Source organism: Phyllopteryx taeniolatus, chromosome 3 (assembly GCF_024500385.1).
Source record: "Phyllopteryx taeniolatus isolate TA_2022b chromosome 3, UOR_Ptae_1.2, whole genome shotgun sequence".
In the NCBI taxonomy this organism is placed as follows: domain Eukaryota; kingdom Metazoa; phylum Chordata; class Actinopteri; order Syngnathiformes; family Syngnathidae; genus Phyllopteryx; species Phyllopteryx taeniolatus.
The window spans coordinates 27,942,908-27,966,370 of NC_084504.1; the positions used below are offsets into that span (position 1 = coordinate 27,942,908).

Genomic DNA, 23,463 nt, shown 5'->3' on the forward strand with positions numbered 1-23,463 from the left:
GTTTCTTTTGTTTTTGTCTTTGTTTTTCAAATTAGACTGAGAATTGCCTTTATGCTTGCACAAAACTCAACGCATTTGCTGCAAATCCTTTTTTTGTAGCTGACACCGTCCAGTAATTCTCTTAAATAGGGCCATGGATGGGGAATATCTTGCTTCTCTCAATTTGTTGCATCATTGACATTACGGCTCACTGTTTGGCGTTCCTTCATGTCGGTGCCGTCCCTGTTTTTTTAAATCCGTCTTAGTCTTTAAGCTCTCAAGCACGGTTGTAAGGACACTAAGGTACTAAGTTTTCAGCGGATGTAGCTCATTATTTGTCACCACTGGTATTGCTTCAGTCATCTGTAGACAATTAAAGGTCATGTTTGCAATCTTGAAAAATGCCATGAAAGGGCAATGAACACAGAAAAGCAAATACTTTATTTTTATTTTTTTTATTGTTGGTAGTGATGCAAACATTTAACATGCGTTTACACACTGGGTATGCTACAAGCAATTCGAATTCACACAGAGGGAGCAATTTGATGCGTTGGGGATTTACCCGAACATTTTGAAAGAGTGCAAAATGTTCATTTGCAGGCTGTTTGGAACACTAAAGCACACATTAGAGTCCTTATTAACTCGTTTTTACCGTAGACATTTGATATTGTATGAGCGTCGACTGGGCGAACATTCACACAACCGGTGAGATTTTGCAATAATCATTTATTCAATTCAGTGGATGTGGATAACAATAGCGTTGCGAGTCTACCATCGCGTCAACTATGTGCAGTGAAAGCATCGGCAAAAAGACGCCAAAGTGCACCGACGGTACATCTGTAAGAATGAAGACGGTGTCGAGTGTCAACAAAGCACATCAGTGAAGGCCAAGCGGTTTGAACGCGCTCAGACTCTGTCGTCAAGATCAGCGTTCGTTTTATGATACAGCTCGTAAAGAACATCGACGGTGGCGGAGAAGTTGATCAGGAATTTCTTGACTTTCTCCAGACACTCCTCTTCCTTGACTTCCCGGCCTTTGGAGAGCGCCTTCAGGAAGTCCGATCTGTAAGGGGCCGCAAATAGAGCCGCCTACAAGTAAAGGCAAAAGTCCGCACTGTCACAACACAAGCGATAACAGCGACCGTGCATTGTTCTGCTCGCATCCGACGAGATGCGAAACGAGTTTCTGGTTTGTTTGGGGTTTTTTGGTTTTTGTTGTTTTTTTCTCAATCATAGTTCGCACCAGTATTATTTGGCAATATGTTTTCTTATTGTGGTTGCAGTTTGCAGCGGTGCGGGATCGCGTAGTGACGGGTCTCCCTAATATTTTGCCCCCTCTCCTGCGCTAAAACCTACAAATGAGAAAAAGCCTCTGGATACGATGCGGCGCCTGAGTTGGAATTTCAACTCAGGCCCCCCTGCGAGGGCTTTCTCGGGATACGGTCATTGACGACTCTCAATGTGCTAAGGCTGAGCCTAATAAGGGCTGTAGAACGACTGTTCCTGCTTGTGTGTAAATCTGATCAAACATGTCAGAACTCACCTTGAAAAGCTGTTGGAGCCACCAACTATGAGATGGCTTCAATGTCAATTCATACGCTTTGGTCACATTGACTCGAATGAGGTTGGGGTTGTGTTCATCCTTCTCCCCATCAAGCAGGCTTTGAAGGAACACTTGGACAAAGCGTAGGACCCTTGAGATCCGTGAGGAGATCACAGTTCACGTACGCATGTCATACACACCACGTGATTTTCACATACTGTATGTAAATAAGCATTTGAAAACCTTCTCAGCCACATGAGTGCCAACGTGGCTCCGACTTTGGGCCATTGCGATCCATGCATTTCCTTCTCAACCTCCAAAATCTGTTGAAGGGTCCTGAAGCGTCCCGGGTTGGTGTCATAGACTGCCTTGATTTTCTGAACATTTGACCACAAATGCATCTTAATTTGGGAGAAGGTGAGAAATATAGCGCTCATCCTCCTCGCATCACAAACGCCGCGTTTGTTGAGAGCCATTATCATCGCATTTCAACAAGGCAATCAATTATTTGGGCAAATAACAAGCTATGTTGGGACCAACCGACAGTATCGATTTGTGTCATTGACCAAATTTGGACAGAGGAGGTTTCCGCCCGACAGGCACCATATTCTGTACGTGTGATACGCGATGATAGGCTGTACAGTGTGTTCTAATCTCGAGCAGCAAAGTGAGGGAAACTAAATGTGTGGGACCGTGGGAGAATAAATACATTTCTTTGTGTACTTACTGTAATATTGGCTAATATGTCAGACTTGATGGGCGCGAAGACGGTCGGGCCGAGGCAGTCTGGGGACACATTTTAGCCAGAACTTCAGCAAACTCAACTCGCAATTTGGATTCATTCCAAAAATACGACAAGAGCGTATCCGTTTGTTCCGATGTTATTTCTGCACACTCCATCATAACCCGGGTTTTCAAGCCCATCGTTCACTTAGTACGGAAATCTTATGGCGCCGTGGACGTTGGTAGTACACAACTTATGCCGATTAAAAAAGTCCCGTGGCAAATCCTTATCCACAATGGAGGACCTCAGGTTATTTGAAATGACAAATGGATCACTTACTTGCACATTTCAAACAATTTCCCAACAGTAGGGTTATCAACCTTATAAGAACCTCGGCGTGGAGCCGCTATACCTGAAGTTGTTCTTTAATTAGGCTACGAGGCAGGTGGAGTATTTGGTGTCAGGGAAGCGAAACCGCGTGGCTCTTGCATGACCCACTTGCAGCTTTTTCGGGCCCTGGCGATTCCTTCCTGCTCATCTTGCAGGATATGGAGGAATGAGGAAATACTCGCACAGCAGAAATCCATTTCATTTCTCCAATAACTTGGCAAGGTTTCGCATAGATCCGATTTCCAAAGAGAACCTTTAGGCATATTAATACAGAATGAAGTGGCACAAAGATGCCCGGCGCCGGTGAATGGGCGAGCGTAACTCAACACCATACCAATCATTTTCACAACTTCCAATCCAGGGCAGGGGATTCAATTATGCATGATAAAACAATTGGAGACAGCTTGATGAAGAGAAATGTGATCTATCTAACAAGTTTATCATTTGATAAAAAAAATTTTTAAAAAAACACGAGCACGTTTAACTCGATAATTCAATGCATTCCAAACTCTCAGAAGCACTTGAATGCAAAAATACTCATTGTCACTACGAAACAACATCGCCTGACATCGAACGATACCAGTGCGACGCGCACGGCAGTATGCTGCATATTTACCAAAGAACGGCGGAAGGTAGGACGCAGCCTCGAGAAAAGCTCTGGTTTCCACGTGCCTGTCAGCCGGCAGTGCTCTGAACTGGTGCTCCAGTAGCAGGGCCATGGCTTCTTCTCGCCTGCACACTCGCTCAGAGGCGACCGAAACGGACCGATAGACTTACGGCGACCTCCGCAAGGCGAGACTGGGTGGCACGCGCACGCGCGCGCGCACACTCGACACATTTGAGCCAGGTTCAAGCGTTGCTGCTATAGCTTGGCAATTCGGAATTACTAATCACTTGTGAAGTTGCCATTCAAGCAAGTTTTTTTTTTGTGTTCCTATGTGAAAGATTTGAGTGGAATGCTCGTCACCATAACCACTTGGATTCCAATTTGTAATATGCTGCAATTGCCGTCATTGTGGAGGAGCTGTCGCTGTTGCCGGCCGATCATCTGCATCACAAACACGACGATTGACTCTCACGTTCACGTCGAAGGACAATTTAGAGCAAGGGCGTCAAACTCCGTTTTCATTGCGGCCCACGTTACAGTAGTAAAGGCTTGATGGTCCTACAATATCTCAATATCTCATCATCGTATTATACACAGTTGCCTCTGCGCTGCGATTGGCTGACAACCGGTGCAGAGTAGAGCTCAAGCACACCTGCGATTGACCTACTGACAATAAGCAGTATAGAAAATGGATGGATGGAATTCCAAATGCATTCCATTGTTACTGTATTCTTTTACCGACAAATCGAGTTTGAAATCATAAATGATGGAACATTAGGACAACCAAATGTGATTGCTCTGTTAATAAGGGAATTGGTGAAAAATGCTTGTCATTTCTGGATATAAAGTGACCCCCAAAAAAAGCAATATTCACATAGATTTTCTGCCAAAATGAAAAGAACAAATCCCTTTAGTAGGACATATGAAGTAGACGACACACTTTATTGGCGTTAGTGGCCCACAAAAAATGACGCGGACCTCGGGTTTGACACCGGTGCATGTTTAAAAGGATGTGCGACCAAGCCTTCCCAAGCACAGTGAAACATATGCCAAACCGCTCACAGGAAGGCCGCAGCTGGGATTCCAACGCGAACCACCCCTTGTGTTTAACACTCATCGTGTTAAACTGAAGCCTTTATTTACAAATATTGGCAATGTAAACAAATTGGATCAATTTATAGGATCCGCTACAGCATTTTTTTTTTTTTTAATACACTGTAGTGTATAACAGACTTTGATCTCTCTGGCTTTCCGTAGCGTGGGAGTAAACAGGAAGTGGAACTACAATCTAACGGCGGTAACCGCAAAGACTACGGTATAATGCTTTTCTTTCTTTTTTTTTTTTTTTAATGTCATTGCGTTTTAATACCAATTTGTTGTTAAAGTTAAAGTTAACAAATGAGAGACGCCATATCAGCCGCATCATTTTCGATCCAAACGATTGTGAGGCTCCGCCGTTCATGTGCGACGCTAACGGTTGTCTGTTGGACGCGTTTGCAAGCCAAACCAGAATCTTCGTCACGTAGATGGACGAGCGCGGGAAGACCGATCGGTCGCTCGTTCAGTGTGTGTGTGTTCCTTCGCAGGTAACATGGCTCTCCCCACCCTCCCCACTTACGTGCCCTACCGGCAACGGGCACTTGGTATACAGCTGGCCTGGAAGAGGGAGCAACAATTTCGGAGGCGGGAGCAGTTGGCTCTCAACGCCAAGTACTTCAGGGAGCAGAGTTTCCGCAATCATTTCCACTCCGAGTGGACTTCTCGCCACTACTTCGAGCAGAGGTACAAAAAGCGCTCGCCAATGTCATGACTTGCATTGCTTGTTTGAAGTGTCAATAAGCGGTACAAAGAAATAGAGCTTGTTTCCATATAGTGTGTCTTGTAGCAGTAACCCGTTCTGCAAACGTGGAAGCCTGAGACAACCAATTGACGGCTATGTCTGCGCTTTGTCAGTATGTCAGCATATTGTCAACAGAAAGTGGAGGATGACAAAATGAACAGTCTGGAAGAGCGCAGGACGCGTCTCAAGCAAATGCTCGGAGAGGAGCAAAAGCAGCTGGACTCGGAGCTCAAGCGTCTGCTACCTCATGGCGACGCCCTGGTGAAAAAAGCAGATGTGCAACACTCGTTAAGAGAGGAGAGGCGAAAAAAGGTAGATTAAGTCAATGATTAGAAGCATATCTCCTTTCTGCTTGTGTGCGTGTGTGTGATGCTTATTGTTGTTGTTGTTGTTGTTGTTGTTGTCGTCTTGTACTCTTAGCTCGCGCTGGAGCTTCTGAAGGAGCACCGTAAGAGAAACAACCCTGAATTGCAACAGGTAGCTAAAAAAAAGCGCTGTAATTTGATATATTGGCTGGGGGCTGCAAAACAAATTGGACAACGCTTGTGCCTCTGGCTATGGTAAACAATGAAATCTCTGTCTTATAAATGTCTAACAAACCCACTCCACTGGCTGCTCTTGCGGTTCACATGGTTCAAGATATTTTGTGTCCAGGGGCTCAACATCCTCCCCGCATTTCATTTGTTCACAGGATAAGACGGCCTCACATCAAAGTCGTGTCGTCGACCAGTGTCAAGTACAAATATCTGAAAAGAAACGGGTAGGAAAGCCGGCAAGAGCGTCATTTCATTTAAAATCTCAAATATTCTCACACGCATGATCTTTGACGTTTATAGTTAACAGAGGTTTCATTTCTCCAAACGTGCAGCAAGAAGTGGGGACGCGGGAGTCGCGTCGCTTTCAAAACGCATGTGAGGGGACCCGCAACGAAGACCTGGAGAAGAACAAACTGGCAGGGGAAAGCAGGAATGTTGAAGAGAGCGAGAGAGCACAAAACATTCACAAACGAATGGAAGAACTGAAGCTGATGGAAGAAGAGGTAACCAGAAAGAAAATATGAAAAGATGCTGAGGGGGGAAAAAATGGTACACAGTTAAAGTCAAAATCTCTATTTTTTTTTTGGGGGGGGTCGAGGCGACTCATCTAAAGAAGGAGGAAGATGTTCTGCAAGTCAAGCTGTGGGAGCTGGACAAGATGGAGGTAGAGAGGAAAACAATTGAGGAAAGGCGCAAGAAGGCTGACATGCGGTAAGGGAAGCCCTTTTGGAGCAGAGGCATTCCGCCTGGTGGCAGCTTGAGAATATTTTGAATATTTCTCCAATTAGGCATTTCCTGGTCCGACAATATAGAGCTCAGCTGAGGAGGAGAGCCCAGCTGGTGCAGGAAGAACTGGTGAGGAACTACTGTATTGATGCGGTCGCTGTTAGTCGAGCTTTTAGAATTTTCACATGAATCGATTGAAATTGGTGGCATTTGATCCTCCCCTATAGATGTTCCTCAGACTCTAGGCCCAACCGCAAATGGCAAACTCTGCAAATAGTCATTAGAATGTCCTGTACACGACTAGTCATAGGTTAAGGCAGTACGATGATAACATTTCAAACACAAACAGCTTGAAACTTTGCTCTCCTCTTTAAAATACAGCTTACAGCTAAGTAAGCACATAAGCAAAATGTACAGTATGTATACGTCAACAATTCTGATGATGGTCGGGGTTGGGCAGATGACTTGGTAATCAGTTATAGTTACTTATTACTTTGCCCGAAAAGTCAATGACTCCTTCATAAATGTAATTAGTTAGCAGAGAAAGTCATTATTGCGTATTTTAAATTTGACCCTTTCACGTTTCGTGAGTCCGCGTTGGTGACCCCTGTTATATTGCGTAATACAATAAATTACAGAACGGGGTACACAATTAGCTCGCCACTCAACCGTTAGCGCTTCAGTGTTTGCTGCAATATTTCCTTCAAGCGTGCTGGGACAAGTGTTCCTAAGAGGGCACTGGCAAAAGCTGCAATCCTCCTGGGAATTGTGTAAGCAAGATGCTTGGCGTCGGCATGCCTTTGTGCCCTCCAGCTGTCTGACCATAAGATCCTGGCAGCCTTGCTGAAAGGGGAGAAAGAGGAGGTCAGGATGGAAAGGGCCTTCGCTGATGCTGCCTGGATGAACCGCGTGATTGAGGAGCAGCTTCAGCTGGAGAGAGAGCGCGAGGCCGAGTTGGACTTCCTTCACAGGTGAGCGACAGCTTTCTCAAAGACACTTGGCCTGTGCTCAGAATCACTCTTTCATGCTCAGTCATTCACAAGCAAAGATGGGGCGAGCTTCACACCTCTTTGTGAACAAGTGCGGGACAAAATAGTCCCAACAGTTTATGGACAATGTTCCTCGACCTACGCTTGCAAGGAATATAGGGATTTCAGCAGCTACTGTCCATGATATCATCAAAAGGTTCAGAGAATCTGGAGAATATATAAATATTCTACATGAATGATTATTTGCTTCATCAGTTTGAACAGGAAATATCTTGTCTTTGCAGTGTATTCAATTCAATATAGGTTGAACATGATTTGCAAATCATTGTCTTCTGTTTACCACAACGTCCCAACTTCATTGCAATTGGGCTCGCAGTTGTAAAATCAGAAGCCGAAAAAAACGTTTTTAACAACGACGTGTCTTTGCAAAGCAGGATTGGTAACAAAAATGCTTGCCAGATCTCAACGTTATTACATTGGAACACAATGAGCAATTTTAATTTGCTTTCGCGGGCCACATGAAATGATGTGGCGGGCCAGATCTGGCCCCCAGGCCACCAGCTTGACACCTGTGCCCAATATAGTCAACGTGTATCCCTCATTGCATCGTGAAAAGTCGAGAACGGCGATGGTCATTAGAAAGTCCCATGAAACATACAGACGAAAAGAGTTTTTCGCTTTCGAGGTATTTGGCAAGTTCACGAGTTGTGTCATCAAAATGTCGAGCAACACATCCCAACTCTGATGGACTTAAAAGTGCTTTTTTTTTTTTTTTTGGTATAACGTGTAAAGTACACTCATCATAAAACAATTTGTTCAAGATTCATTCCGGAAGATCCACCAGTTGACATTGATCCGGTTGGTTGTAATTAGTAATAATGTTCCATTTGATCGCCATTTTAGTCCGCCACATACAAATCCCTACGTCGGGTGCGTTTGGATATCCAATCTGACGCCCTAATTCTGCTCTTGAGCGTGCGAGTGCTCAGCGGATTCCGACAGCGCTCTGAGTTTCCGAACGAACGGTCCGGAGGCTAGCAGAGCACGCTCGGAGTCTATTTCCGAACGCGCCCGTGATCGTGATAAGGGTGTAGCTAGGGAATGAGTGAATGAGTTTTCCAAACTCAGGCTTCTACTAAAAGTGCATCTATACGCGCCTTCCATTTTAGAGAGGATGCCCAACGTGTGTGGGATAACCGAGAAGCGACTTGGGAGAGGGAGAGAAAAGCCAGAGAACTACTCATGCGTGAGGTGCTCGCTTCTTACTCATCAAATTTGATATTGCAGTAATATCTCGCAGCCATTTCAAAACGTTATCCAAGTCATAAAAAGCTAAATGAGCATTCTTGTGTTTTTGGCTTGTAAAAAGGTACTCGCGGGAAGACGACAGAAGCTGGAGCTGAAAATGCAGAAAAACCGCGAGGCTCAATTAGAGTCCCTGAGGAGACGAGAGGAGCTGATCCGAGAGCTGGAGAAGGACAAAGAGCTCAGGCGCCGGGAGAGGGAGAAAGAGCAGAGCCGTAGAGCAGAACAGGTGCGGGAGATCGAGGCCCACGTGGTCGATCGCGGCATTCGGCCAATTGTTAGGATCGAATGAGCCGAGAGGCTTTGCGTACCTGATGCAGTTTGCGTGCGCGTCCTGCAGGTGGAGCGGGAGCTCCAAGAGCAGTGCAGGATCGAGGAACTACGGGAGGAGATGGACGCTCACCTCGATCGGGAGGAGGCGCTCAAGCGGAGTATTGTCAGTCGAGCTTACCAGCCGCAGGTAAGGTGGCGAATTCCGTCCGCAAGTTCGGACAGTTCGGACTTGACACTTAACTGTCAACTTTTTTTCTCCATTTCAGATATACAGTAAGCCTCGAGTAGTATGGACATGAATTGATAGGAAAATCATTGTATTCCTTATTGGAATTACCTTTGCTGCCTTATGTAAAAGGCCTGTGTGCCATCTTTGTGAAATCCATTTTTAAGAGTATATTTTGAATCCTCAATTTGTAGAAGTGTTTTTCAATAAACCGTTCCGTGAAATTCAGTGTCGTCTCTGAAACAGAAACACGTTCTGTCTCATGTGTGTTTTAAATAAATTAACTTTATTTAGAAAATTCATATTTCCAAATTGCAACTCAAACAGCTGCATCCTATACAGTACAGTAACATGAAGTTGTGACTTTTGACAGCTCCGGCAGCCAATAATGGTGCACGACACAAAGCAGATCAGAGCACGAAACACGTGGACACACGCACGGGTTTTAGCTCCAAGTATTTGTAACAACGCCATCGCTGTAATGGCGCACAGACTACAGACTGCACGGTAGCGCAGAGTACAAACATCTTTAAGTCTCGCGCGTTAACGCTGGACCACACAAGCGTTCGCCGACTTCACGAATGAGCTGCGGCAAGTGAGCTGCCGGCAGGCTACGCGCAGGGCAAATTGTGGAAACGAGCTTTTATATACGTGTACAGTCAGAATTGAAAGGAAGCATCGTGATGACCGCGTTGTGCAATCAACAAGGGGAAGCTTAAATGATGGATTTCCCAGTAGTGTGCTTCATCACCTTGGCTTTGAAGAAAGGAGTTGTAGAACTTTGACCTTTAACCTTGAAAATTGTGCTGTTACAGGTACAGTATTTGTTGGTAAAGACGCCCATCCACCTGTGCCAAAATATAAAACGACACCAAAAATATGAAAGCATGCATATAGCACAAAAACCGAAAGAAGCCGAGGACAGAGATGCAGGTGGCGCTGCTGTCAGTTGGTCAGTTGGTGTTCTCCTTCGTGGTGATGGTGACGAGCTGCTTGGCTGCCTTGGCAATATCGTAAGCACATTGGATGACCTGCTGGGTGACGAGCTGCATGTCCGGTCCCGGGCGGCCTTCCGGAGGCGGCGCCTTCCTGCACTCGCTCTGCAGCCTGCCCGCGCTGCAGGTCAACAAGCGCAGAGAGCTTCTCACCGTCTCCGAGCGTGGCCTCTTCAATGGAAAGGGAAAGGGAAATGTCCGCAAGATGTTGCAACTCAGACCCGTTTTCAAGAGTTTTCTTACCTTCGGAAAAAGCGCAGCCATTTCTGTCACAGCCACGTGTATCCTTTCGGAGCAGGGGATGAAGCTGGGAGGAGAGCAAAATGATAAATTCATTTGGAAATTCACAACACACTGCAGTCAAATCCAATTAAAGCCATGCTCTTCAACATTTCAAGCAACATAGCACGCATCTCACGAGTTACGTAAAAGGCGGTTTCCAACACATTCTATGACCCCACACACACACACACACACACACAAAAAGCTGGATGACAAGAGTTCCACTTCCGTAACTTCAGATGTTAAGAAAAACAACAATAAATAAAGGCAATATCCAAGTGAGAGCTACTTAAACAACATCAATTGAGCTTTGACATACAGGTGCAATACAACAAATTTGAATATCATGGAAAACCAAAAAAGTCAAACAAATATATTTTTTAACGATTAGAGCTTACAGCTAACCGATACCTCAAATTTATCATCTCAAGAAATTTTACAAAACAAACAAAAAATGTTAATATAGACATTAGTTAAGAATTGGCGTTCTGCAAGATACTTTCCTGTGGTTTATTTATTTTTCAATTTTGAACCGTTGTATGATATTCTTATAAATGCACCTGTTAAAGCATTTCAGTTTTAATGTCCACTAAACGGACAAATGGTGTCGTTTTGTCGAAGAACTTCATTGGGACCAGAGAATCGCGGTTAAAATCCCGCTGCGTATGGACAGAAATCAGTTGTTGGCAAGACGACACCCTGCAGAGGTGACCTTCGGGAATTTGGAAAATATCAAGTATCAGACCCAGATACAACACAATTTAACATCTTCGAGTCACCTGAAATGTTACCTATATGAATGAAGCTAAGAACTTATGTTAGATATATTCAAACACACACGGATTAACAGACAAGCTCGTGCTGATGAAAACCAAACCATGACTAAATGTAGTGGCAGACGGTAAGAAATATCGTCTGTGGCTAAGGATTCATTAGTGGGTAAGGGTGCGGAGAAAGGGTAGAGACAGAGGAAGATCAAACTGTGCCTGGGAGGCAGGGAAAGAGGCCAGAGTACCAGGACGAGGGCTCGGGGGTTCGCGGGCCGAGTGGATGAAGAGGTGCGGGGGGCTTCTCAGCCCAGGGCACCAGAGTGCTGAAACATCCCAGACTGTGTCTGAGGCGGCGCGCACCTTCACGCTCGCACGGTCTGCTGACAGGTACGAGGCCCGAGGACAGGAGTGAAGATGCCAAACAGGTCGACCGAAGTCAAACAGAACAGAATAACGAGAGATGCGAGAGGTGTGAAATGGAATCGAGCGATCGGATGTGTCTGACCTCTCGTGTTTGTTATCCTGAGCTGCTCGCAGGAGCTCCTGAATATTCTTGGTGATCTGCTCGGTTTTGCGGATGACGTCCTCGGTGCTGGGAAGTGTCGGGTCCGACTCCGCCGCCGCGTCGTCCGGCTCAGGGATGGAGCTGCCCTCCCCCGGTCGGCCACTGCTCCTCAGCCTCCCTCTCCTGCACAAACTGCAGAGGGTACAGAACTTTACTGCTTGGGAGCACGCTTCTTTTTAATAGAGACACAACAGTTTGACGATGGCACGGTTCCTACCCTGAATCGTCCACCTCAGAGTCATTGACTGTGTTGTCATAGTCGCTTTCAGGCACGCTGCTCTGCTTCTCTAACTTGGAGGCCTGCAGAGGAAGCGATTGATGGCGCACGTCATTGGGAATATAAACCAGAAACATCTGTGGTGAAAACATAAGTTGAGTGCCGCAACACACTCGCACCCCCAAAGGAATCAGAACCAAGTGTAATCGAATGTTTAGATTGTTGCCAGAGAGAGTGTGCACAAATCACAAATGTCATAAAAACTAGTACATGCTATTGCAGAGGACTTTTGAAACAAGCTAATAAAGCTGTGAAGCAAGAGTGCACAATGTTATCAAGCCATTTCAATGATTATTGTTAGTACAGTCAGATTGTTTAGTCTGCGTAAAGTCATTGCAAATGCTGACAACGATGGAAAACTTTTTTTTTTTTTTTTTTGTAAATGCATTATGGAGGGGGGGGGGGGGGGGGGGGGATGGGAGGGGCGCAATGCTGCATCTTTAACCAATTAGGCTTTGCACTTGGCCAGAGTAAATAAGACCGAAACGCTCATCTAGAGACATCCATGATCACATGAGACGACATTAGCAACATGAGGGGGGGGGGGAAGCTTGTTCCTTTTAAGTGAAATACGGCCTGCAGAGAAAGCTCAGGACGACGATGACAGGAAAAGTCCAGATGGCTTCTTCAGAAAATAACCTTCATCAAAACAAAACACTGGGAGTGTTCCTGTTGTCCTCCTATTCACCGGAAGTAATCACACCTCATAGACAACAGTATTTTGTACATGTTCACGGGCTTTATCGTTAAAATCCATGTGCAGCACAAACGTTGCTCGTGGCTCATGACAGATGAAATGATAGCAGATAAGTTTAGACCAGACGGAGCGGGACCGTGTTGGTTTACTGTTTACTGTGCCAAGTGGTCTGACAAAGCAGCACGATTACTTTTAACACTTAAGCTAACAAAAGGATGAATTTGCCTTCATAAGCGGTTGCCGATATTTCTCAGTCTTGATGGATGCTGTCATGCAAGTAACAATAGCTCCTATTTATTACCACTGTTTTTCAGACCGATACACTCTCCAGTACTCACTAATACTTTCCAGAATTGTGAACAAAGCACAAAAGCCATGTTTTAAACGGCTGCAGGGCAGTGCAGTGCCAACTACTGGCTAGGAGGACTTACCGGACGTCCCTTGAAAGGAGGCCAGAATCGGCCCACTCACCCGTCCCTAGTATTGATCATCGTTGTTGTTTGTAGTGGTATAGGATTCAATGGTGCCTGTTGTTTTTAATGTTTAATGTTTGGGGTACATATTTAAATAACAAAAACTCTTCAAATCACCGTTGAGTTCGCATTGTCAGCTCCTATTAGATTGTGCGGGTTTACCTCATGTCGTGGCAAGTGAGTGCACGCTACATTTTCGACAAATAAAACAGGCCTTTGTCACTGCCGACATTGTTTTCTATATTCAACACGAAACATTCAAACTGATTTTTTTCTCGAAACCTTTTTTAGCCAGCCAGTGAGGGTGACGCTGACGAAGGCACACGTTTGACGGCGAGGCGGCTCATGCAGATCGGCAGGCAGGGAGAAGAGATCGATAAAGAGCGAGGCGAGGGGAAGGTGGTGAAAGCACCCAGCGGGCTTGCCGCGTCCCGCACGAGGAAGTACTTAACCTTTAGATTACTTTCATCCTTGGACCAGGACAGGGCGGACGGAAATGAGGGGAGGGATGAAGAGGTGGTCACAAAAGGCCCCTTTTCCTTCTAAAGATGTGGTCCAAATCACAGTTTGGGGAGACAAAGATCTTGTTACATTGTAAAAATTGTAAATCTGTGAATGATTTCTCGTTAAAAGGACTCGACTTGTTTCGAGAGGTCATTTCAAGAAATGTAGTAAATCTAGGCAAAACCTTGATCGTTGATAAAACCTACAGTTGTTTGAATAAACAACTTATTTCCCCTGTTGTAGAGCAAAATCGAGACTGCAGGAGCATCTTCGCGTGAACCAAGAAAAGCAGATGAGTTGGAGTTTGTCATGCAGTACAAAAACACAGTCTTTGTATGGTCGTTTTAATGCTTCATCAACACAAAAGACAAAGTACAAAAGTGCAAATGAAATCACGATAACAGCATCCGCAAGCAAGTACAACTAACTAAAAAAAGAAGAGGCAAACCAGTAAACAGACATATGTAGTATCGGAACCGGACAAGATGAGGTGCGAGTGGATGATTGGGATTTGAAAGATGCCCGCATTCAAAAGGAAAGCAAGCTAGGGAAGACGCTGACAGGTGAAAGGGGGCCAGTGAGGAGGCAAAGGCGAAGGAATGCAGGGAACAGTTCTTACTTACATGAGGCGGGAAGGGACGCAGGGTGGGAATAGCCTCCTCTGGGTAAGGACTTTCCCCTTTAGGGAGATAGGGCTTCAGGGCCGAGCCGGTCTCGTACATAGACGTGGGCCGACTTGCCCGAGCAGACTGAGATTGCCGGCGCTTCAGGGCTGAGGGACCGGAGGGGTCGGGATAGTCTGACGTGCTGGGGATCTGATAGATATTGGCCGTGACCTGCCGCCTAAGAGAGGTGTTCTCACTTTGCAGAGATTGCAGCTGGAAGAGACGGACGGTCAGCAACACACTAAGAGGAGTTCTTAGCAAAGCAAGCCTTCGAGCACGTCACGTCACGTCACAGGAGGATCGCCTTTCTTTTTAAGCTTCAATTGAAAAAGCCAGCGACGAGCGAGCAAAGGGCTGTTTGCACAGCGAGGCGACACAAGTGGAAGTGGAGTCAGAGATGCAGCTACAGAACAAGAGCGAGCGGCAATGAGGTTGGCTTGTCACTCGAGCGCATCACTCCATTCACACTGGATCGGATATGGGTTGAATGTTGGACATGGTGAAGCGAACTGCGCTCATCGCGTTACGTGACGAGCGCGACACGACCACGTATGTGTTTGCCAGATAGAAAAATACCAGTATATGGTTGCTGAAATGATACCGACTTGACTATACGGAAACCATAATGACCTCTACCACATTTATTCATACAATTTGCCTTTTCTGTCCAAACAGCAAAAACTAACAAAAGTAACCACATCAATTATTCCCCCCCCCCCCCCCCCCCCCCACACAGAATAAGTCAAATCAGGGCCCAAATGGATCATTTTCAAAATACTCCTGCAAAAATAAGCAGAGTCATGTTGCTTAAATTACATGAATAATGAATGATACAGTGTCTCCATTTTCTATGACCCATTTGGGAAAACAACTCAAACAATATATCCACGTTCTAAATGTTCAAAGACATTACAACGAGCACAAAATGAGATGAAGCAAGGCACACGCATACAAATCAAGTTAGTCGTCGTCACCTACGTAATGGATTAAAACAAATGAAAAACATGCATTTGAAAACATTCTTGTTAGAAACGTGACAGCACTCTTATTGCGAAACGAACTGGAGCGATCTCCTCTTCGGACGACTACGAGCGAGCATGCTGGCCGACGACAGAGGGAGGGTGGAGCAGAAGGGTGTCACAGCAGCCTTCCTGTTCACGAAGTCACGCCCAAATTACAAGGCACAGGCCGGACCGCTGTGGCCCCCCCCAGTCCTGGCCCTCGGTGTTGTTAGTGATCTTATTGTCGGAGCCCGGCGGATACCTTTTTCTGCATCAGTCGCAGCTCGTCGCTCAGGTTGCTGTTGGCTTTCAGGAGATGCTGGATTTTGGCCTCGGAGGCCGAGAGCGCGTTCTTCACCTCGAGGTACTCCTGCATGGTGATCGGGCCGTCGGAGAGGTCGGAATCCAGGCTCTGTTGGAAAACAGAACATATGACGGTGAAGTTGGTGCTTTCAATTTGAGATAGTCGAAGCACGTTACCTTCGTTCGATCTCCTTTACTTGAAGGGAGCTCTTGGTCTGTATCCTCATCGGACGCGACGCTATCATAGTCGGGCTGCTCGTTATCCTGGCTGTCGCTGCGTGGCCTGGCAGACATATTCTTCAGGAGAAGTTCCACGTTATCTGCAATCAAAAGAATTCCTCTTCTGTGCTAAATTTGCGGTGTCTTACTAGAAACAAGCTCAGCTCGTCCCAGTACGGTCTGAAACGGGAAGCCCGGACCTGGCTTGTGCGGCGACGGCGGCTTGTAAATAACTAACTAGGTAAATAGTGTGACATCATAGCAGCATGACACAGTACAACCCTGCAATGCATTCACAAAACAAGAAGAATGCAACACGGTGAACAAGAATGTGGCGTACATCCAAGCACTCTGTACACGTTATTCTTGCCACGTGACTTTGAACTTTTTGTGTTCCTTGTCCTTCCATGCAAGTGACAATTCTCTGTCAACCAATCTAACGGAATTCATTCCTGCTGCTGGTGCTACAGTGCCGTCAGCTGTTTTGGGTTGTGAGCAGCCAAAGCATCTTAATAGGAGGTCAACTGCGGCGCTTGGTTGAAAGAGGGCTTTGTGTACTCACCTTTGGGGCTGGCTGCTGAATTCCCTTGTTGTCTCCGCTTTGCATCACTTAATATGTCGATCACAAGAGTTGCAAATTCATGTGCGTTGAATCTGGCAAGTTTCTGGCGTCCCTAACAACAACAACAACAACAAAACTCCTAATTAGGATGTCAGTATGGCAAGTGGGAAAGAAATCATTGTGGGATGCCGCCATGCCTGGTTTCTTGTGGAGGAATACTCTGGATTGACAGGAAGGAAGGGCACCACAGTTGTCTCCGTCACGAGCGCACTGTGATTCTGCGTCGCTAGCCACACTTCAAGAGACGGGCAAAAATGGAATCAACCCAGTGAGGTTTTATTTTAAACATCCGTGTAACAGTAACAACACAGAAACATATCTCAGAATAGAATGTTAATTTGAGCAGGAGATGGCAATGGCGACGCCACATAAGACATAACTGGACTTCCATCCACCAGCATGCGTGTCCTCACGCCTGCGTAAGCTTTCATCCCCCACAGTGATGCACTCGCTGCGGTCCTGCCGTAACACACGGTACACATTTGGCAGACATGCTGCCCTGAAAAAAGACAAATCTGTTTTGCCATATTTTCAACCTGATTTGGTCCGAGGAATATTTATTCATTGAAAAACTCTTTTCACATAAACTCAAAAGTATGTTACTTTTATATGTGACAGTGTAATACTTTTTGGTCACAAGCCAACTCAATTCTCAACAGGCTCTGCGGAAAGCTTCACCTGCGTCAGTTTCTCGCCTGTCCACCTCATCATACACGTCCATGGCCAGCTCCTCGAACAAATGATTACTTAGCTGCAAAAGAGTAACAAAGTTTGACTTTTTCATGAAAGAAGAGTCGCTGTGGAAATCAAATATTGTCCGCTGCACCATCACTTACTGACTGCAGCTTCTTCTTCGCTGCCTTGGCCAGTTCCGATAAATCTAAACTGCTACAGTGATATAATAATTCTCATCAACGTGCTGCCGAAACCTAACGTCAAACATTCATCAGCGTGCCATTCGATCATACTTACATGTTCCTTATTCATCAACAGAATGCAAGAAAAGAAAAGGGGGGAAAAAAAAAAAACACCAAAGAAGAAATATTTGAGCTTGTTCTCTGACAAGAATAAAGGCTAAAAGTGTGACGTATTTGTAGCTCCTCCATTTCCTCCGACACTGACGCTGAATGTTTCAACGAGTCCCAACAAGCCACTTCAAAGCAAAGACGACTACTGGCAGCTGCAAGTGCCCCTCGCTTTGCAGTTTTACCTTAAAACCACTCAGTCGGGCAACATTGGTTTTTACCGTTGAGCTTACCTGTCAGCCATTTGAGGAACAATGAAGTGCTGCCCATTTTTGTGATCTGAAGGGAACAAGAAGATTGTTCTGGACTTAACTCTCAAACTCGCTGCACACATATAATCATGCAAGATCGCTGATCAACTGCGAGGAAAATTGCAAGTGTCAGATCTCACAAGTCATTTAAAAAGAACTGCCCGATGCGAGTTTGTCGAAAGGTATTTCTAGATTGTGCTATCTACAGGAGTGCAGTCCATTTACCATTTTTACCATTTGAGTCTTGCTTTCGTCCTGAGAGGAACTGTTTGCTTACTGGCCCTCTAACCTAACTGCCTTGTGTGTCAGATATCAGTCGAAATGAATATGATTCTTGGCTTGCTTTCCCCCCCCCCCCCCACCCCCCTCCAACTAAATCACAGTAATGGCTCAATTTAAGAAAATCAGTGAAAAATCCCAGACTGGTAGTGCTCTAATGCCCCTAAAGTTGAAAAAACTGCAGCATTCGAACTAGTCTTCGGCACAGTTCAACTGGAGAGCCACGTGTGTGTGTACCATCACCCCAAAAATATTTTCTACTTTGAAATGGAAGTACTGTAACAAGCATAATTGGTAAGACTCTTATTTTAACCTTCACGATTCACTGAAATTGCAGCAAACCTGGTTTTCGCCCACATAGGTAGAACGCCAGCCGATCTGTCAGCTCATACTGAATCTCCACCAGTCTATCTGCCAGGTCGTGGTGGCCCGCCTCCCTAAGGTGACACACATTAAAAGCTTATTAAGCCCCCCAGACCCGTGTGAGCATTATAACGGCACGACTAACCTGGCGTAGTCAATGGGAGTTTTGCCGTTGCTATCGGGGGCTCCGGGATCTGCGCCGTAAACGGTTAACAGTTCAGCCTGAGAGACTTGTCCTGCCTTAGCTGCCACATGCAGCGGAGTGTTTCCTTTTTCCTTGAAGAGTCACAATGTGAGACCAAAACTCAGAGAGAGGAGATGTACGAGTCTCAATACAATTGAAAAAAAAGGGGACTATTTACAGATACAATTGTTCAGAATTGGACTAAAAATGTGTGTGGATACTTTAGAATGTGAACCATTTCATATAGCTTTGATAATATTTGAGAGGCATCTGGTGAGTAATGCAGTCAGGCAAGCAGAGAGTGGAATTGGGGTTTTTTGCACCTCTTTGCTTTCTCTTTTTCCATCTCTTTATTCACCTTAATCTGTATCTCGCTTAACCTGGAATAATGCGACTTGGTAACATTGCTTTGATTTTGATGCAGCAGAACAAAGAGGAGTGTCTCGAGTTTTCGTTTCTCTTGACGAAGTCGGTCGGGGATGACGAGGGAATGATTACGGCGTCAGGCTGAGGCTTCATTAATTAGGAACCTACGAGTAGGTCGCCTATAAAGTGGCGGGAACCTTACAGGGTGAAAGAAGTTTGCTTGAGCTCCAAGAGAGAGCAACCTCAAACAGGTCTCAAGATTCCCAGTGCGAACACTCGAATGCAGTTGCTAGGAGAAACAAGAAAAGAACTTAGATTGACCAGGAACTGATGTTGAATGTTCCTTGTGAGCAGCAGCAGCAGCAGCAGCATCTCTCCTCACCTTACTCAGATCTTTGGCTGTCGAGCTGTCGTCCTCCCGACAAGGCATGCGGTGGACAAACGCCAACATTTGATATTTGGCTTTGATGAATTCGGATTTGTTGGGGCTATGAGGAACACGCAAAATAAAGCAGTTCACATAGAGACGAGCAAGCGCGAGCGAACGTCCTGTTTTCAAATAAGAACAACTCACTGCAATTTGTCCTGGGGGTTGGCCTTGCGTTTTCCAGTCATCACAGACGCTGGGTCCAGAAGGGAGTGCTCCCAAATTGAATTAGCACCGTTGCTGTACAACATCTGAACCATCTAGGTGAAATGAAAAGCAAACATGGAAAACTTTGCTCCGTTCAGAAGAATGCAGCAACACTTTCCAATTTAGGCCACAATCTTCACACTTGTATGTACACGAGCAGTCAATGTTGGGACACATTTTCTTCTGCTATTGAATGGAAAAACTGTCCAAACAGGTATGCAGCATTTGATTTACATTAGTCCACAAAATAAGCAAAGACGTTATCTGCAGTCATGCTGTCATATTACATCACGTTCCTCGAATGATACAAAACAAGAGGAAACAAAGAGTATGCGCTACTTGTAGCTGTGTAGGAGGCCAAGGCGTGTGCGTCAAGTGGCGAACTTGTGAGCTGTGTCTACCCAGACTTCGATGAACACTGCAGCACTCATCACAAATCAACACGCCCCTGTTCACTGAGGCCCAGCGGGGTTCTGTGCAGAAGGGAACACAACGCGTATTTAGCTCCTAACTGTTACTACGTGACATGTCAAAGAATAGACACTTATTACAGACAAGTATAAAGGGCTGGGGGTTTTTTCCTTTACAGTTTTCAAGGGTTCCTTCCCTTTTGGCCCATCACGTACCTACCAAACTAACAAATAAAACAACAACGAACACTCAAAATATCCTCCTTTTTGAAGGTAATAACTAATCAATGCACAACAACAATCTACTTCAGTGTCGGCCAACCTTTATTGAGTCAAGGCGCCCATTTTGCATGACAAAAATCACTTGGCACACCACCAAAGAAAACCTCCGCAAAAAGTATGAATAGTTAAATAATGATTATCTCGTCTGCATTTACTCACAAATGAACTTTATACGATGAATCAGTGTGTAATCTGGGCGTGGGAGTTTTATTTTGCAGACAAAACTGATATACTCTCTTCTTTTGGATCAGTGGCAACAGGTGGCTATGCAGTTTTAGTTTGCAATTGAAGAGAATTGTTCAGTCTGTCACTGTAAGGCGCTGGCATGAACAGATGAACAAAGATATATTTCTAAGTTCTCATGAATAATAGTCGGACAAATGAAGTGCAACTGGATATTTCCCTCTGGCACTTAAATGATATATCACACTAGACGTGATTGGGAATGACTGATCTAGGGGTCTTCATATAAAAGAATTCATTTTCATCCATATCTCAAGTTTTATACAGATGTCTTCATAAGCCGTTTGGATTCAATTAGGGATTGGCATATAGATTTGTTGATCAAATAATTGAGGCCATCGGGTGCACTACTTGACTGCAAGCAGCAGAGGCGCTGTTGATTCTGTCGCAACTAGTTTGTATTCTAAAGAAGAGCAACTTAAACAATATGGTAGGGACTTTAGGACTTTTTTTTTTTATTGGGGATATTCTTAGAAGGATACCAACCAATCATAGAAACTAAAATCAAGGTTGAAATATCGAGAGAGAGAAAAGGAGACTGGAGGTTGCACACAAGCTTACGACACTGAACAAACCATCGCTGATGAACACATGACTTCCTTGGGAGAGGTACTGCACTTGTGCAAAAATACCAGATGCAGATGAAAGCTATGGGAGGCTTTTAAGGCCTTTACGAGGCCACACTGACAGCTTGGTGTCAAAAGGAGGCGATCCCTGAGGAAGACTCACAGCTATATATGCATATATCGTGATGCTACTGTATTGCCAAATACAGTGGGATAACGGATGTTTGGATTTGAAATCTAGTCCTTCAAGTTGCTACTCAAAGCAACAAGCACTCTGACCTCCACACCACACTTCCACACAAGTTCTGTTGTGTCTGACGATAAAGTCATACAACCAATAAATTGTAAGCCGTGCGATTGGCTGATCCTTGGATGGATCCTTCATGGCGCCTGGTTGCAGTTTGAAGAGTCTCACCTAAACTATCGGCCTTCAAGACCCCGCCGCTGGTGAGCCTCCTTCACACTTTTCCTCAACAAGTGCTTCTAAATTTAATAGCAGATCTTGAAAATCTAAAAATATTCACAGCCAACAACTGGTCACAGTTGCAGGGAGGGGCAAGTGAGGCCAGCTGCTGTGGAGACCTTAACATGTCAGAATGACAGGATGAGGAGCAAAAAGGGGGTGCTAAAGACTGAGAGGAATTCAATGTGTTTCTCTATGAATCAATTATGCTCCTGCCTGGGTTTTTCATGTATAGTTTTTTGTTTGTTTGTTTTTTTACAGGATATCCCCCTCAGTAAAAGACTTCCGAATTGAAAACACTCGGTCAATTCAGTCAGCATCCTCTTTGGCTTCCTGTGCTTGCTGAAAAACATCACGTCATAACTATAGAAAGGGGATTTCGCTCACAAGAATACAAGTGTTGATAGTCAGGAATTCAAATACAACAATCTTTTGACCGGAAATGTTTTCACAATAAATTAAGGAAAATGGTACGAGCTCTTTACATTAAGTGCAATCATCTTATAATCTAACAAGTCACAGGATGTGAATGTGATTATGCTGTCTAGCATGTAAAAAAAAAAAAAAAAAAAAACAACATTAGGCTGTGGGGAATGACAATTTGAATTCATTCAAAAAACAAAACAAAACAAAACAAATAACAAACTGCAGTCTTATTGCTATATATTTTGCTCAAAATATTTTTGGGGATCGTCTTAAAATGTCAACCCAGACAGATCGTTGTTGTGTATCGATCCATTTGAACAGTCTGATCATAAAAATCGAACAAGAGCTGACCGGAAGCGGTCGCTTGGGGTCAAATAGCATCCTCCCCTGGGACCTCGTTTGGCGTCAACAACACTAAACGTGTCGCACTTTACAGTTAGCAGTCAAGTAGACAGCAGCGTGGGTGGGCAGAACACTAACAATCCGATTCGAATCCAAAGCGCAGCGCAAGAGTGCGATACTAGAGGACCGAGTGTGAACACATCACACGTCGATGTAATGTGTCCCCAACGGATACGAGCCAACGGTGACAGTGGGGACTACGTCCGCTTACCTGGGACGCAACAGTCTGCGCACACCTCCGTGTTCCTCGTGCGTTTGGACATCCTTGACGGTGGGAAATGCTTGCAGAAATTAGCTCAGTGTTCTGCTGGTCATTGATGACTCCCTGGGGGTGCCTTCCGCGTTAGCTAAAAGCTAGCCAATTCAACGCGACCCCGAACGCCGAGACGCTACGTCCAACAGAGGCTGTTTCGAAAAGCATTATAACGCCATTCGGCTGCAGTGCTTGAATGGCTATTGCCTTAAAAGTTAGCTGACTTAGCAGCTGGCTAGTCGACAACGCTACGCCCGCTTAATGGGACGCGCTGCGGTCTGTGGTAGACAGACAGCCGCAACACTACAGCGAGCTTCAACGTCTGCTGTCTGTTCACACTTGAATTTATCAAACCCCCAGCTGTGTCTTACAGGAAGCCTTACACCTCAAATAAACGGAAGCAAAGAAAACACCGCTCTTGTTTTTGTACTTTTATTAAAGTAAATCACAGTTTTATTCATAAACTGGAATATTTATTCAGTTTTGGTGGAGTTTGTTGTGTGCCAAATAGCCTGACATACTTAACTGAGGGGAAACGTGTTATTGTTACATCGCGGGTGTAAATGGAGAATTTGTAGTGGCGATGCGACAGCTACAGCAGTTGCATGATGATGAGTTCAGCAGCATCACAGTCATGGTTGAATGAGGTGAGACTTGAGAGACATTCGTGAGCTTTGTGTCTCTTTTAAATTATGTCCATAAAATGACAAACAATTACAAATGAATCGCAAGACGTGGTAACAAAGAGTAAAGGTTACAAATGGCATCATAGGTGTCGCACAGCACGTCAAGTCATGAAATATAT

The 23,463-nt window shown here is 45.1% G+C and overlaps 3 protein-coding genes across 15 annotated transcripts; 1 reads left to right on the forward strand and 2 right to left on the reverse strand.

Annotated features, from left to right (window-relative positions):
* Window positions 1–445: 445 nt before the first annotated feature.
* On the reverse strand, window positions 446–4,108 carry gltpa (glycolipid transfer protein a). Of its 2 annotated transcripts, none has more exons than XM_061768247.1 (5): window positions 3,253–4,108; window positions 2,250–2,308; window positions 1,766–1,923; window positions 1,523–1,673; window positions 446–1,068 (listed from the first exon to the last, which is right to left on the reverse strand). In XM_061768247.1, exons 1-5 carry the CDS (start codon window positions 3,353–3,355, stop codon window positions 886–888), a joined length of 654 nt encoding a protein of 217 aa, XP_061624231.1. In that variant the 5' UTR covers window positions 3,356–4,108; the 3' UTR covers window positions 446–885. The 2 variants fall into 2 exon arrangements, with proteins under 2 accessions (XP_061624231.1, XP_061624232.1); XM_061768248.1 differs by having other exon boundaries at window positions 1,766–1,899; window positions 3,253–4,102.
* Window positions 4,109–4,380: 272 nt separating this feature from the next.
* tchp (trichoplein, keratin filament binding) lies at window positions 4,381–9,356 on the forward strand. Of its 2 annotated transcripts, XM_061768246.1 has the most exons (14): window positions 4,381–4,399; window positions 4,501–4,558; window positions 4,830–5,025; window positions 5,197–5,395; window positions 5,504–5,560; window positions 5,775–5,843; window positions 5,952–6,122; window positions 6,218–6,330; window positions 6,408–6,474; window positions 7,159–7,316; window positions 8,504–8,585; window positions 8,704–8,868; window positions 8,980–9,099; window positions 9,179–9,356. In XM_061768246.1, exons 3-14 carry the CDS (start codon window positions 4,835–4,837, stop codon window positions 9,209–9,211), a joined length of 1,425 nt encoding a protein of 474 aa, XP_061624230.1. In that variant the 5' UTR covers window positions 4,381–4,399; window positions 4,501–4,558; window positions 4,830–4,834; the 3' UTR covers window positions 9,212–9,356. The 2 variants fall into 2 exon arrangements, with proteins under 2 accessions (XP_061624230.1, XP_061624229.1); XM_061768245.1 differs by lacking the exons at window positions 4,381–4,399; window positions 4,501–4,558 and adding an exon at window positions 4,565–4,686.
* A 47-nt stretch (window positions 9,357–9,403) lies between these two features.
* On the reverse strand, window positions 9,404–23,003 carry git2a (G protein-coupled receptor kinase interacting ArfGAP 2a). 11 transcript variants are annotated; one of them, XM_061768233.1, is made up of 21 exons: window positions 22,617–23,001; window positions 19,953–20,086; window positions 19,554–19,666; window positions 19,362–19,467; window positions 19,182–19,268; window positions 18,575–18,705; window positions 18,409–18,503; window positions 17,770–17,815; window positions 17,348–17,399; window positions 17,190–17,262; window positions 16,649–16,746; window positions 16,452–16,563; window positions 15,848–15,990; window positions 15,630–15,779; window positions 14,325–14,579; window positions 13,650–13,739; window positions 11,968–12,050; window positions 11,691–11,882; window positions 11,431–11,562; window positions 10,377–10,440; window positions 9,404–10,304 (listed from the first exon to the last, which is right to left on the reverse strand). In XM_061768233.1, the coding sequence occupies exons 1-21, from the start codon at window positions 22,666–22,668 to the stop codon at window positions 10,092–10,094; spliced, it is 2,421 nt and encodes an 806-aa protein (XP_061624217.1). In that variant the 5' UTR covers window positions 22,669–23,001; the 3' UTR covers window positions 9,404–10,091. The 11 variants fall into 11 exon arrangements, with proteins under 11 accessions (XP_061624217.1, XP_061624220.1, XP_061624223.1 ...); XM_061768237.1 differs by having other exon boundaries at window positions 10,165–10,304; window positions 11,402–11,562; window positions 22,617–23,003; XM_061768236.1 differs by lacking the exon at window positions 19,953–20,086 and having other exon boundaries at window positions 22,617–23,002.
* Between the last annotated feature and the right edge of the window lie 460 nt (window positions 23,004–23,463).

Coding starts and splice junctions, on each gene's coding strand:
- tchp (XM_061768245.1), top strand. CDS start 4,593: ATGTCATTGCGTTTTAATACCAATTTGTTGTTAAAGTTAAAGTTAACA. Junction 7,317..8,503: donor GAGTTGGACTTCCTTCACAG/GTGAGCGACAGC, acceptor CTTCCATTTTAG/AGAGGATGCCCAACGTGTGT. Junction 8,869..8,979: donor AGAGCCGTAGAGCAGAACAG/GTGCGGGAGATC, acceptor CGCGTCCTGCAG/GTGGAGCGGGAGCTCCAAGA.
- git2a (XM_061768233.1), bottom strand. CDS start 22,668: ATGTCCAAACGCACGAGGAACACGGAGGTGTGCGCAGACTGTTGCGTC. Junction 17,816..18,408: donor CCTATGTGGGCGAAAACCAG/GTTTGCTGCAAT, acceptor TGTTCCCTTCAG/ATCACAAAAATGGGCAGCAC. Junction 10,305..10,376: donor TGGCTGCGCTTTTTCCGAAG/GTAAGAAAACTC, acceptor TTTCCATTGAAG/AGGCCACGCTCGGAGACGGT.
- gltpa (XM_061768247.1), bottom strand. CDS start 3,355: ATGGCCCTGCTACTGGAGCACCAGTTCAGAGCACTGCCGGCTGACAGG. Junction 2,309..3,252: donor CTACCTTCCGCCGTTCTTTG/GTAAATATGCAG, acceptor ATGTGTCCCCAG/ACTGCCTCGGCCCGACCGTC. Junction 1,674..1,765: donor GCACTCATGTGGCTGAGAAG/GTTTTCAAATGC, acceptor ACGGATCTCAAG/GGTCCTACGCTTTGTCCAAG.